The 12,937-nt window shown below is 38.1% G+C and overlaps 2 protein-coding genes across 2 annotated transcripts in view; one reads left to right on the forward strand and one right to left on the reverse strand.

The window, feature by feature from the left end:
• Positions 1-4,666: 4,666 nt before the first annotated feature.
• On the forward strand, positions 4,667-8,307 carry gchfr (GTP cyclohydrolase I feedback regulator). The gene is made up of 3 exons (XM_005806149.3): positions 4,667-4,825; positions 7,117-7,211; positions 7,770-8,307. The coding sequence occupies exons 1-3, from the start codon at positions 4,790-4,792 to the stop codon at positions 7,897-7,899; spliced, it is 261 nt and encodes an 86-aa protein (XP_005806206.2). The 5' UTR covers positions 4,667-4,789; the 3' UTR covers positions 7,900-8,307.
• dnajc17 (DnaJ heat shock protein family (Hsp40) member C17) overlaps positions 7,870-12,937 on the reverse strand; it is a 42,280-nt gene continuing 37,212 nt past the window's right edge. Inside the window, exon 11 of the mRNA XM_023352764.1 lies at positions 7,870-8,909. Within this exon, the coding sequence (XP_023208532.1) occupies positions 8,844-8,909 (66 nt within the window). The 3' untranslated portion in view covers positions 7,870-8,843. The remainder of the gene's footprint in view (positions 8,910-12,937) is intronic.

Here is a 12,937-nt window from a genome sequence, read left to right on the forward strand (position 1 = left end):
CAAAACAAACTTTTGTCTGAAGTTATCAGACATGAACATGTATTTCAGAGAAGTCAAATCACAAGTAAAATCCAACTACTGCATTTGTTATCAGGGGAAAAAGAGATTGTCAGCATGACTAAGTTTTGCTATTCCAGGAATTTGTGCTGTACAAATTCTGCATCTGTACAAAAAGTTCACAATGAATCATTCTGGGAAAAGAGGAAATGGTCCATTAAGGCACCTGATTTTCAAATTATACAGTTCAGAGCCACTGAGTTATTAAAATCCTAAAAGATTTCCATCTCTGACAACTGTTACAGGAATTTTTGGGCTCAGCAAATTTAGTTCCAGGTTGATATGACTCACATTGAACAAAGAGAATGGTTATTCTCTTTATTTAAAGCCACCTTAGTCTGTTACTGAAAATGTGCTGTCATTACATGCCAATTATTGTGACAAATCTACAGAATGCAGCCGAAAGCAAGCAGGGAATGCAGAGAAGCAGCCCATGTTTTAAAGCTGTCACATTAAAGCTTTACTGAAAACTCTCCTCTGCCTCTGTTTATCTCACATTTTGCTGATTTCCTGTTACTAATAGACCAGCCACGCCGGATTGTGGTATCCGACGGGGACGTTCTCTGTGCACAAACTTAAGATCCCAACTGAAGTGACGAGAGAAAAGACGCAGTGGGTAAGTGAATGTCATTCCAAATATGTAATGACATTATTCTTAATCACTGTCTCCCCAAACAAATCTCCTTTCCAACTTGTGGAACCGCTGAAACCACATCCTGGTGTTTTTCAACAAAATGCTAACCTGGTGACAGCTCTCGAAATGTTTCGTGGCATTATATACCACTGTGATATGTTGAGCAATTGCTAAGCCCGGCGGTATCGTCTGTCTGACAGTAAGCACAGCACGATAGAGTGCAGGAGGCAAGACGAAGTAACCAAGAAAGAAAAACGGAGGGAGGGAGGCATCTCTACTTTGAGACACTTTATGTAATCTAGACAATAGAAAACAGGAAAAGAGGTCATGGGTATGTCTCCTCGCAAAAGACGAGTGCAAAACTCTTCAGATGGGAGTCACACTGCACACCCACATGCAGACATAGGTATGAATTCACAAGCATAAAAAGTGAGCAGAAGGATTGTGAGCAACGACAGAGATCCATCAGCGTTGAACCCATGTAAACCTATATGCTGTGTAACCCTAACACCAGATCTATCACACAGCTGCCTGCTGTCTGTGCTCTCTCACTGTCTAAAACCCACCAACTGAATACTGCAAGACCTTTCCAAAACACCTACAGTAAATCACTGACTACACAAACAGGCCTGCTGTATAATTTATGCCTATTCAGCTCCTACTTTTGTGATTTAAAGCGATTGCTTCAGCAGAGCAGCCTCCAGGTGCATCTCTTCTCCCACGCATTTTCACAGCAAGTAAATCCATCGCATACACACTGATCACAGGAAGCGTGATGTTGGGTTTCAGGATATCTGACACACCGGGAATTAGACTTTAGGAGACATAACTTTTTTGTCCAAGGATAATTTTTATGTGGCAAATGGCATGTGGAGGGCAGTTTTTCTCTTTTCCCTCCTGAAACTTTCACTTCAGCAGAATTTTCTGTTTCTGTATGTTCAGTTGGAGCTGCAGTCAAAACTCTTCTTATGGTTCAGCAACTAATATGATAGAAATCTACTGATTTTGGAAAACATAATTGTGCTGGAGGAAGGGACATTACAGTTGAACAAAATAGGTTTTGTCTAATCTTGAATTGAAAAAATATTCATTCGCCATCAACTTTCTCACATTTAGTCCAGCCACAAACTTCAATTCGTTGTAATGTCAATGTTTATGCAGTAGTGGATTGGTTATATATATTTTTTTTCATAAATAACAACCTAATATATTTGTTGTACACTTGAATTCAGACACACAAAATACGCCTTTCGTAGAATCACCTTCTGGGGCCACTTTAACTGTAAGTTTGCTCCCATGTCTCTACCAAATTTATATATCTAGATTTATATATCTAGATCAAATTTATACATCTAGATTTGAAATTTCCAACCATCTGTTTTGTTGTTCTTGAAAGCTCTCTGGAGCTCTATCCAAGCTCAATGAGATTGGATAGAGAGCATCAGTAAAGTGATCATTTACCTTCAAGTCAGATTCTGCATTCAGACTGGGTCAATTCAATCCACTGAACATGCTTTGATATAGACCGTCAATACTCTGACAGGATGTTTAGGGTTGTTCTGGTTGAAGCCCAACCTCTTTTTTGCAGGGTTTCCCTTTATTAAGCTCCAGATGTTCCGCAGCTCCTCCAGAATTTCATTGTGCCTCTTTCTTGGCTGCTTCTCTAATTTTTTATTTTTTGGGGGGGAGGAGTTCAGGTAGATGGCTATGTCTTGAAGTTGTGCCATGCTAAATTTTCAAAAAATGGATTGAACAGTGCTCTCTGGGATGTTTAGTGCCTGGGATATTGATTTATAACCTAATGATGCTTTAAACCACTCCATAATTTCCCAGTTACTGTGTCTGCTGTGTTCCTTGGCCTTGATGATGCAGTTTGCTCACTAATGTTCCCTAATAAACCTCTGAGGCCTTCACAGATAAATTGGGGGGAAAAAATTGCCCACATAACAATCAGATGACTTTTGAAGAAATCTGGTTGTGTTGAACACTATGACGATGTTTTCACAGCAGATGGGCCTTAATTTATTCCACAATTTTTCTATCCTTATTTGCAAAATAAAAAACGTTTGAAGATCATTCATGATTTTTCTCCTACTTCACAATTCAATGAGTCAACAGAATGAAAAGAAATACAACGAAAGCAGCAATATGACCTCTTTTCTAAGCCTCAATTTTTATTTGATAACAAAAATTGCTCTTCTTGGTAAAGAAGAAATTGTATTTATGTATGTAAAAATTAAAAAATGCTATAAACCACAAGAACTAAGATGCTATTTAGCCTACAGAGATTGAGGGTCGGGTCAATTGCAGCTGATTGCAAGATTATTGCAGGGAACCAAAGTAAAATAGAATTATAATAAATTATATTAAACAAAATCATAAAAACAGTTAGGCACAGTGACGGAGAGCTGATAATCTAGACTTATTTTGTAGATGTATGACCCTTCCTCCATGTATAGTAAGGTTCTAGAGTTAAATTTGAAGCCATCTGTTCCTTAACTGAAGCGTCGCCAAAACTGGGTCATCCAGCAGGACAATGACCGCAAAAATAAATCACGACTGAATGCTTGAAAAACAAAAGATTGATAAATTTTAGTCCAAATTACTTAAAATGTATAATTTGTTTCTTATTATGTTCTCTTCAGACTTGATGAAAGTGTTACTACGACCACACTCCAGCTGAGAAGTCGAACACCAAGATCCAGTCAAAAGGTCAAAGTGTTTTGTGTGAACCCACCAGGGAAGTTTCACCACAGGTTACAGAGGAGCTGACCTCAGACTCTAATCACCAGCAGCAGATGAACAAGTGCAGGAAGACACAGCAGGAGTCCAGGAAACAGGAAGAGACTGCTTACAGAGAGCAGTCTGTTTTGAACGGCGTGGGAGGCTCTCTGAAGAAGTGGACATCTGTTTGAAAAGAACTGATAAAAACATGAGACTGCTTCCAGAGAGTTGCTTTTTCTCTGTAAATAATCCAGAGTAGCTAATTCATCTGACAGAAGGGCAAGTCACAAAAGATCATTGCTAAAAAAGTATATTCATAAAAAGCTTAATGGAAGAAAAAAGTGTGGTAGGAAAAATGGGCAACAGAGATAACCACAGCCTTCAGAATTTGTCTCGCCCGTAAACTATAATCACAAAAGATTACAAGAAAATAAAGACTTGAAATATCAAAGTCCATGTGAACAAATTATCAGCATAAACACCCAAAAGCCTGGATTTTAATCTAAACGTTACGCTATCATGGCTTTGTTATTGTTTCCAAGATAAAAGCAGTTGCCCCTCACAAATTTCTTCAAATAAATACATCTAAAAATGAGCCACTCTTCTGAATATCTCATTGAAAGAAGTTGATCTACGCCTTTGATCTTTTTTTTTTTTTTTTGTCTGACTAGTGGCTTTATTTTTTTTTCTAGATATGGCAATTGAGGCATAAATAAAAATTAATCTACCTCTTTTGGCATTCCCAAGACATTACTTTTGCATTCGGCAAACGTATGTTTTCAGACATTCCACCAGCTGTTGCTTTGATCAACATAATCCATTACTCTCTGAGTCCCCAGAATTCAAATTATTAATGCTCTAGCAGGAAAATAATCAAACAAAATGCAAACAAAGCATGGGCAAATATATTCACAAACATGCTGCAATTTCAGATTAAATGTTCGGACATACAAAATATATGGTGTACAATATTCCATAAAACGTGTGTGTTATGCGTCTTGGTGAAAAAATGGGAAGTTTGTTCCTGATTCCCGGTCGATATTTGTAAAGAAAATATTTGCAGAGAAGAGGTAAAAATACACAACTTTAATTAAACCGAATGAAAACTGGTCTTAAGAAAACATTTGTTCTATGTGCACACGCTGGCCAGCATTTCTCATTCTCGTGTCAATAAACTAGCGGTGGTGTTGAGTAACATGCCGTGTCTGCAGAGCTGGCTGAGGGTGAGCCGTGATTGGCCAGTCACGGTGGGTGTTTCCGCATTCCGTACGGAGCTGACAGCAGGAGCGCAAGTTGTGCAGAGGTAGTCGCGTCTTTGAAGGCATCTCTCGAGTCATTCCCAGGGGATAACAAGACCAAAGCCAAGGGGCAGGAATGCCTTACATTTTCATCAGCACGCAGATCCGACTGGTGTGTATATATCCCACATAAATAACTCGTGCCTTGCTTTTACAGAAGCATTGCTTGGATTGGAGATTGCAGGATTTGTTTATTTAGCCTCTGCGGCACCCAGTGTTTTACTTATCAATCATAGTTGTCACTTGAACCTAATATTTATCTGGAGGCCTCTTATTTTCTGCATGCAGAGGAAAACAGACAAGCCTCCCTAGGGTATGGAGCTCCAACAGTGGCACAATTCAAACCATAGTCAAATTGTTAAGTTAAATTTGAAAACAAATAACTGTTAATTCATTAAATACACTGCTGGTGAATTATTAGTTTTATTTTTGAAATTGACATGCAGCTATTTCTGTATTTAAATAGTTATATAGTTACTTTCTGGATGAATGGATCAGCACACATACATTTTCCCATCACAGTCATAGAGCAAGTCTCCTGTGAATATAATTGGTCAAGCTCTGCAGGGTAACCAATGAAATGTAATGTGGGTTTTTTATTGGGCGAGACAAAAGTTTTAATTTTTCACAGTGCACTGCAGGGTACAAATGGCAAAATAATTGTTCTTTTATACAGTTTTACTGACTTAAAATTTTAATGAGTATTAAAATTCATTTCAATGAATTAGAGTATCATATAAAGGTTAATTTATTCTGTTAATCAGTCCAAAAAGTGAAACTCATTTATTAAATAAATTCATCGTACCTAGATGGATGTAATTTCAAGTCATATTCTTAAAAACAAATGAAAACCCAAAATGTAATTTTCTAAAAATGTTTTCAAATTACATAAGACCAGTAAAAATTATTTCTAATGTCTTGCTCTTGACAAAATCAAACAAATTATCTGCAGGGTTTAGGTAAGGCCAGCTTACTGACCAATCAGCACAGTAAACACCTGATTATCAAATCAGGTGTTTGTACTTTTGCCTGTGTGCTCGGCTGCTGAGTCAGCTAGAAAATGAATGCAACAACTCCATTAAGCTTGTCAACAGAGGGAAGTCCTCTGAAAAGTCTCCCCAAATCGTCACCGACTGTGGAAATCTCATACTAGAAATCAAAAAACTCCTGTGTGGCTCTCCACTCTTCCACCAGACTCTGGGACCTTAATCTACAAATAATATGTAAAGTGAACTCTAATTTGAGGAGAGGTCTTTGGACCACTGAGCAGTAAGTTCTTTAGTCAAGCTCAAAGTCTTTTTATCTGTCTCCCTTGGGGAACAAATGCCTTGGACAGAGGGATACACCATGCAGACATATTGTACACTTCCACAACATCCATGCATAGATTAATAAAGACATTAAAAGCCTAGCCCATGAAGAACTCTTTCCACACTCTCTCTGACTCATGTGTAGCTTAAGTAAAATAATGGAACACTTTTAGTTTGAGGTTTTGCTTTAGGTACTGACTCCAACTTCAGTCAATGCCTCATGTGCGTCTCCCCCAAACTCCTGAATTGGTTTTGCTTCACCGTCCTCTCATGGCCATCAGTTGTATTTGTGCACCTTTTTCTGCCACACGTTTTCCTTTTGTTAGAGTTTTTCTTAACAAGTTTGAAAAAGGCACTCTGTAAACAGGAGTTTAACAGTGACTCTCTTTGTAGAAGGTCTCAGTGACTGTCTGCAGGACAAAATCAAGGTTGCCCACTGAGGTGTGGGCCATAACGTGACCAGATCATACCATTTCTGTATTAAATCTAGTTTTTTATAAATGGTTATCAGAGAAATTGAAATTTTGGTCTGTGACAGACTGACAATCTGTTAAAGTCCTCATCAGTCCATGCCCACATGAAAAGGTAAGCTGGTGTAGTGAGTGGATGAATTTTTTCTTTTCATTAGCTGTAAGTTACAGAAATTATTTAGATGATGTGATTTATGACAATACATTTAGCTATTCATCAAATAAGTGTATTCAGTTCCAATTTAATTTTATTTGTAGTACATGTAAAAGCAAATTGATTTTATTTACTGTCCTTTTGCACATTTGGCACCTTACGCAGCTTGAAAAAGAAGCCTTTTTTAATGTATTTCTTGCCATTGTCTTAAATACTGTTACACATATTGCATCTGTCTCTGTTTTTTTTGTTATGCATGTTCATTTCCCAGCCTGCTCAGCTCCAGCAACCTAATTCTCTAGCCTCTGAGTATTAGATCATCTATTTTTAGCCTGCCCTGATATTATTACTGTTTATTATCCTGTACCTGCCAGAGGTCTGCATCGGAGCTATGGTTGCATAAATAATAGCCAGAGACATTCATTTAGAAAATCAAACTGTTGATGGATATCAAATCATTGTTTTTCAGGAGTCTGGTCCAACGAATGTAGGAGACGAATTTTCTGATCCATCTATCATGAGTTACCTGGGGGCGAGAAAAACAACCATGCTGGGAAACAATTTGTGAGTGGCTGCAAATGGAAACACTTGTGATGCTTTGTGACATGCTGCAGATAAATTTGGGGTTAAAACTATCCTGTGAAACTTCGTATATCTCCGCCATCATCTGACAAAATGAAAAGAGTAATCTCTAAAGGCAATGTTCTAATGCTGACCTCCACAGACATGCAGAGCTGAGCTGGATTGGTGAAAATCTGCTCTCACAGGGCCATATTTCTCAATTTTGACAGTTAAAAGTGGGTGTTTCTTTCTTTTTGGCTGCTAAAGCGCACATATTGACAGCAGAGCTGAGATCAAGTCAATTGGCTGGAACAAAAAAAGTGTGGTTGAGGAAAGCTTCTGCTCTGAGAGTAAACCATTCAAGGTGATGGGTTACAGAACAGGGAAGTGTTGTCATTGGCAATCTGATTCAGATCCTTCTGGGAAATGAACCAAGGTGTGGAAGGAAGTGAATGAGCACCAGAACACTTAGCAGCCATGCACTTTCCAAGCAGAGTTTACTGAAAGAGAGAAATCCCACATCTGTGGAAGGCAGAATTACTTTGTTTATGCTTATTTTAGTTCTGAATACCATGTGGACGACCCACCTCGCCTGGTGCTGGACAAGCTGGAGAAGATTGGCTTCCGCTTGCTGTCGATGACGGGAGTGGGACAGACGCTGGTGTGGTGTCTCCACAAAGAGTCGGAGTGATTTATCACCTTATAACCTTTTCTACTTTATGTTATGATGTATTTACTACCACAGATGAGAGAAAGCAACTTTAGAGCTGAGGAAATCTTTTCTATAAGGTTTCCGATTGAACAGGTTGCCGGGTTGACGGTATGGTGGAACCACATTCCAGAGATTTTATTGGACCATTTGTTAGTAATGTTGTTTACTGCAGGTGTGTTGAAGTTATTTGTCCATACGAGGTCAGAGAACCTTTCTGTCATGCAGGGAAAAAACTGTGATGAAAGATGTTTGTATATTAAATTAGCATTTTGTTTATGAATAAATAATGTGGAGATCTGAAATGTTTTTAACAATAAATAATAAATACATGCATTTTAACAATAAGCAATTCATTGTTATCGAACAATAAAAACATTCGTTGCTTCACCTTGTGTAGCAAAAGCATTTACTTTGTAACATCTTGTTACATCACAATCCCAAATTTCAGTGTCATTCATTAGGATTTCATGTTATGCCCTCATACAAAGAAAAATGTCAACATAAAAACTATGGTTTGCTTATGTATTCAACCCCCTTTATCCTGATGCTTCTAAGTAACGTCAGTAAGAAGTAGGATGGAGTCCACCCATGTAATTTAATCTCAGAAATGCGTAAATGTAGAGAGTAAAGCACACCTATTTTTCTTAAGTAACAGATTATAAGGAAGAACATTAATAAGAGAAGCAGCAACAGATTTCTGGTAACTCTGGAGGAGCTGTAGATGTTACACAGCCCAGCTGAAATAATTTGTCAATATAACTTTTTAGAATGAGTTTACAGTTGACTACAAGTTACTTAGGGGAAAACAAACCTGTAGAAGAGATGTGACCATAACTGAACGTTCTATCTTGCATACAAAGTGTAATCTGTGAAAGAAAATAAGCACTGTACATCACCCAGATCAACATCTGGTGGTGGTAGCGTCATGCTGCAAGCAAACAGCTAATCAGGCCCAAAAGCTGTGTGTAGTGATGAACTTTGATGTGAATCTGCAGACATAAAGACAGTTACAAAGTCAGTCTTTTATTATCTCCAGAGCATTTCCAGGTTTTAAAGACTAATGTCTCAACAAGACCTTGAAAAACTCATCCATGCCTTTATCTTCACGTCTGCCTAAAAAGTCAACCATACAGCTGCGGTTGATTCAGAACGCTGCCGAATATGTTCTCACTGAAGCCAGGAAGACAGAGTCCTTATTCTGACCTCCTGCAGGTCAGAGAATAGACTTTAAAATACTTTTGCTGATTTATAAATCACTAAATGGCTCAGCACAAAAATACATTAAAAAGCTGCTGTTGTTGATTCAACTTTCCACATCACTCGTTTCTTCTGGTTCAAGTCTGTTCTGCACCATCAGAATCATATCCAAACACGGAGAAGCAAGATTTCGTTTTTATGCTATTCTAATCTGGAACAAACCTCCAGAAAACTGCATTGACGACTTGATTTGAAAAAGCTTTTCTTCAGCCGGGACAGAAACGCTGGCAGAGGTTCACCTTCAAGCAGGATGACAACAACGTCCAGATCAAAGCAGATTGATTAGAATGACCCAATAAAAATCCAAACATAAACCCACTTGTGGCAAAATATGAAAATTATTCTCTTATTCTTCTGCTGTATTTGAGCTTGAACTGTTTTGTAAAGAATAGTAAAAGGTGAAATGATAATTGTCAACAGTTTCAGATTTATTTTTTTAATTTGGAAAACCATGTGTATGATTTCATTTTCACAAAAATTATAAACCACCTTATCACATGACCCTGTCACTCAGAATCATAATAAAATAGATCACAGCTTGTCATTTTAATATGACAAAACTTAAACTTTAAAGGATATGGATGCTTTTGTTAGGATCAGCGAGATCAGCATCTTGTAAGCCACCCGTCATGCACAGAACTTGATAAACATACATCACACCCTGAAAATATCCTTCATAATTTAGGATAAGACACTTGCATGTCAGGCATGAAAAAGCCTGCCTACGGCAGCCAAAAAACACTGGGTGGTTTCATTTGAGCCCCGGGTCTGCCAGCGTGTGTTTGGGGCCAGCCCAGATCATTAACCTGAAGCCCAGATTCGTTGCCAGACAAACTCTAACAAGATCTGCTGCCTAATACATGATATAGCTACCTTCTCCAAGTTGAAGATGAAGCAGAGAACTGTCATCCTCAGCTAGGATGGCTATGATGCTATGAAGACATTAAATCTTTCCTGAGAAGGATGCTGTAACAAGGTCATCCTCCCCTGCTGGTTTGCATGTAGCAGCAGAAACCACTGTTGGCTTTGGGCAGTTTTGGTGGTGAATGTGTTTCCTGTGATTGTATTTCTTCTGTTGTCATTCAGACAGAGGTGGTGTGTTTCAGATTTTTTTTTTATCACATTGCTGGGGTAGAGGAGAAGGATACACATAAACAAAACCATGTTGTGAGGGGATTTTGCGGGAGGAGAGGAGCAGATGTCTCCCACCCCTAACAGCTGGACGTTGTGTAACAGAGCTATGGAGAAGCAGCGCAGGAGTGGCAGGGGGATGCATGACTGGATTGGTTGTTGCAAAGCTTCCATGTGGCTCCTAAATAACACAATGACAGGACAAAGAGGAGTAGACACACCATTACGCCAGAGAGACAAGGAAAACAGACTGTACTGGCAAGTATGTATGTTCCCAAGCAAGAAGATTCTATTACAAAACTCATGGTGACCACAACAAGGACTAACCGAATGTGTGTCAAAGAATGGTAGCGTGTCACTTAGCAGAGCATAAATAAGCAAAACCTCTGCAGGATTTTGTATGTTGCATAAGATTATTGTGAAATATGTAGGAACAACAAATCAAAATTTGTCAGGGTCAATATCAAGGGGCAGAACACATATTTCAAAATGTGTTCTTTAATTTAGCATGCTCTGCGGCCCGTTTCATGATCCAGCAAAAGCGGAGTTGGAGTGAAAGTGTGCGAATGGCAACCCAGAAGTGCAAAAACCCAAATGTTATTGCAGAAAGTTGGCTTTACATCCTGTAAAAACAGAAAATATCAAAAAGTAGGGGCCTATGTCCTGAGTAGTACAGGGAGTACTGAGCCTGAGGTGAACATCAATCAACAATGCAAGACTCCCAACAAAAACAGTTTTTAAATAATCCTGAAACAACAATTGAATGGTTATAGAAAGGATGTGCAGTCCTCTTGTTAAGAGTGTGATGAATGCACAAGAAAAGTGTTTTTGTAAAAGTCTAAACTGCAGTGCTGGTCAGCAATTTACACATACTTGTCATAGGCATGAAAATGCCATCCCTAAAATATAGATTTTTTTTATATATATACAGGCTTCTGCCATACCCCCAGTGCAAACCCTATCAAAAATAGAGGAACTTGACACCAATGGAAATCATAACTGTACCATTTTGGATGATAATGGTAACCAAATGTGCTGCCAGAATTATGATAGAAGCTTGTTGATGGGTGTAAAAAGCTCATGGAGTCATTGCATCTTACTAGGGAAAATGTATCCAAATATTAGTGGAGGTGTCTGTATATATTTGGACCTATATGTACAGATTAGTTTAGAGAAAATCCATGACATATTCAAACTTAAAATTTATGAAGCTGAAGAATTAAACCCCAAAAACTATGACACATATCCATCCATGCATCATCTATATGCCTCACTGAGTGATAGGCTCTCACTTTTAAGGACAATTTAAAAAGACCAATTCAACTACTATGCATATTTTGGACTGTGGGAGGAAGCTTGCAAACACTGCAGAAAGACTTCAGGCCAGGATTTGAACCTAGAACTTTAGTACAGTGTGATAATAAAAGAAGAATATGCAGGGTGCATGGGCACACAGACATACCAAAAGTGAAGCAAAAAAAGTAACATTTAACTATGATTGAAATAACACAACTGTTTTGTAATGTTTTACAGAGATTAGCAGCAATTGCCTAATAACATGAGATTAATATGACACAAAATTGGAAAACTCAAACTTAACAATGCATCAAGTCTTACCTGTAAAGATATTTTTAATTTTGTATTTCACAATTTGTTTTCGTTCCTGGAAGATTGTCTCATATGTCTATTGGTCACCAGCAATAGTATTTTTGTAACCTGCAAAAATTTGTTTTGATAATGAAATAGCCTAAAATGAATCAGTAAAAGATACTGAACCATGTTCAGCATGAAAACAACATGTGTACAACAAAGGATTAATAAAAGCAGCAAACATAATGTCTAAAGTATCAAGCGCCAAAGTTACCGTACATTTTTAGTTAAGGGCTTTGTTGATCATAAGCCCTAATTCAGAGCATATTTTCAAGAAACATTCAAAAATAAATGTTTTGCAGATATCACATGCAAATATTAAAGCAATTAAAGTAGAGCAAGTACTGGGAGCTCAATAAACAGCAACATAAATAACTAAAAGCCAAGGCCTCCTCAGTGAGGCGAGGATATTTGGAAATAGAAAACCAAGAGGAACTATCATCCCAAGCATCAGATGTAAAATGGAGAGCCTCCAGAGTGAGCTTGCTTTTCATCACAATGAACCCACAAGAATTCCATAAAAGCGTACCTAGTGTTCCAATCACAGCCTGATTACTGGTTTAACATGGGGCAGAAATGATTTCCACACAGTCACATCACACAGTCTGTGGTTTGGACTCCCCCCCAACTTACCCTAAAGTAGCTGATAAAGTATGCAAGCTACAGGGAAGAAAGATTTGTATATCAAAACTTGTTTGGTACAAGTAATGAGGTAATAACTTGTCACATTTGGCCACATAATGGTTGACTGATGAACATTACATCATGGAGCTATTTTCACAGCTGGTTTTGTTGCAAAGCCAGGCAAATCTGGCATTTTTAAAGCCCAACAAGAAAAGACTAATTGATTCATGGCATCATGATTCATGGCACCAGGATGTGCCATGAATTAATGCTTGTTGGTGTTGCACAGAAAAATAACCAAAACCAAAAGATTTATCTCTGTATGATATGGATGGGATTTGAACGAAAAGTCAAC

The sequence above is a fragment of the Xiphophorus maculatus genome, chromosome 19, assembly GCF_002775205.1.
Source record: "Xiphophorus maculatus strain JP 163 A chromosome 19, X_maculatus-5.0-male, whole genome shotgun sequence".
Lineage (NCBI taxonomy): Eukaryota > Metazoa > Chordata > Actinopteri > Cyprinodontiformes > Poeciliidae > Xiphophorus > Xiphophorus maculatus.

Coding starts and splice junctions, on each gene's coding strand:
- gchfr (XM_005806149.3), top strand. CDS start 4,790: ATGCCTTACATTTTCATCAGCACGCAGATCCGACTG. Junction 4,826..7,116: donor TCAGCACGCAGATCCGACTG/GTGTGTATATAT, acceptor ATTGTTTTTCAG/GAGTCTGGTCCAACGAATGT. Junction 7,212..7,769: donor ACCATGCTGGGAAACAATTT/GTGAGTGGCTGC, acceptor TGCTTATTTTAG/TTCTGAATACCATGTGGACG.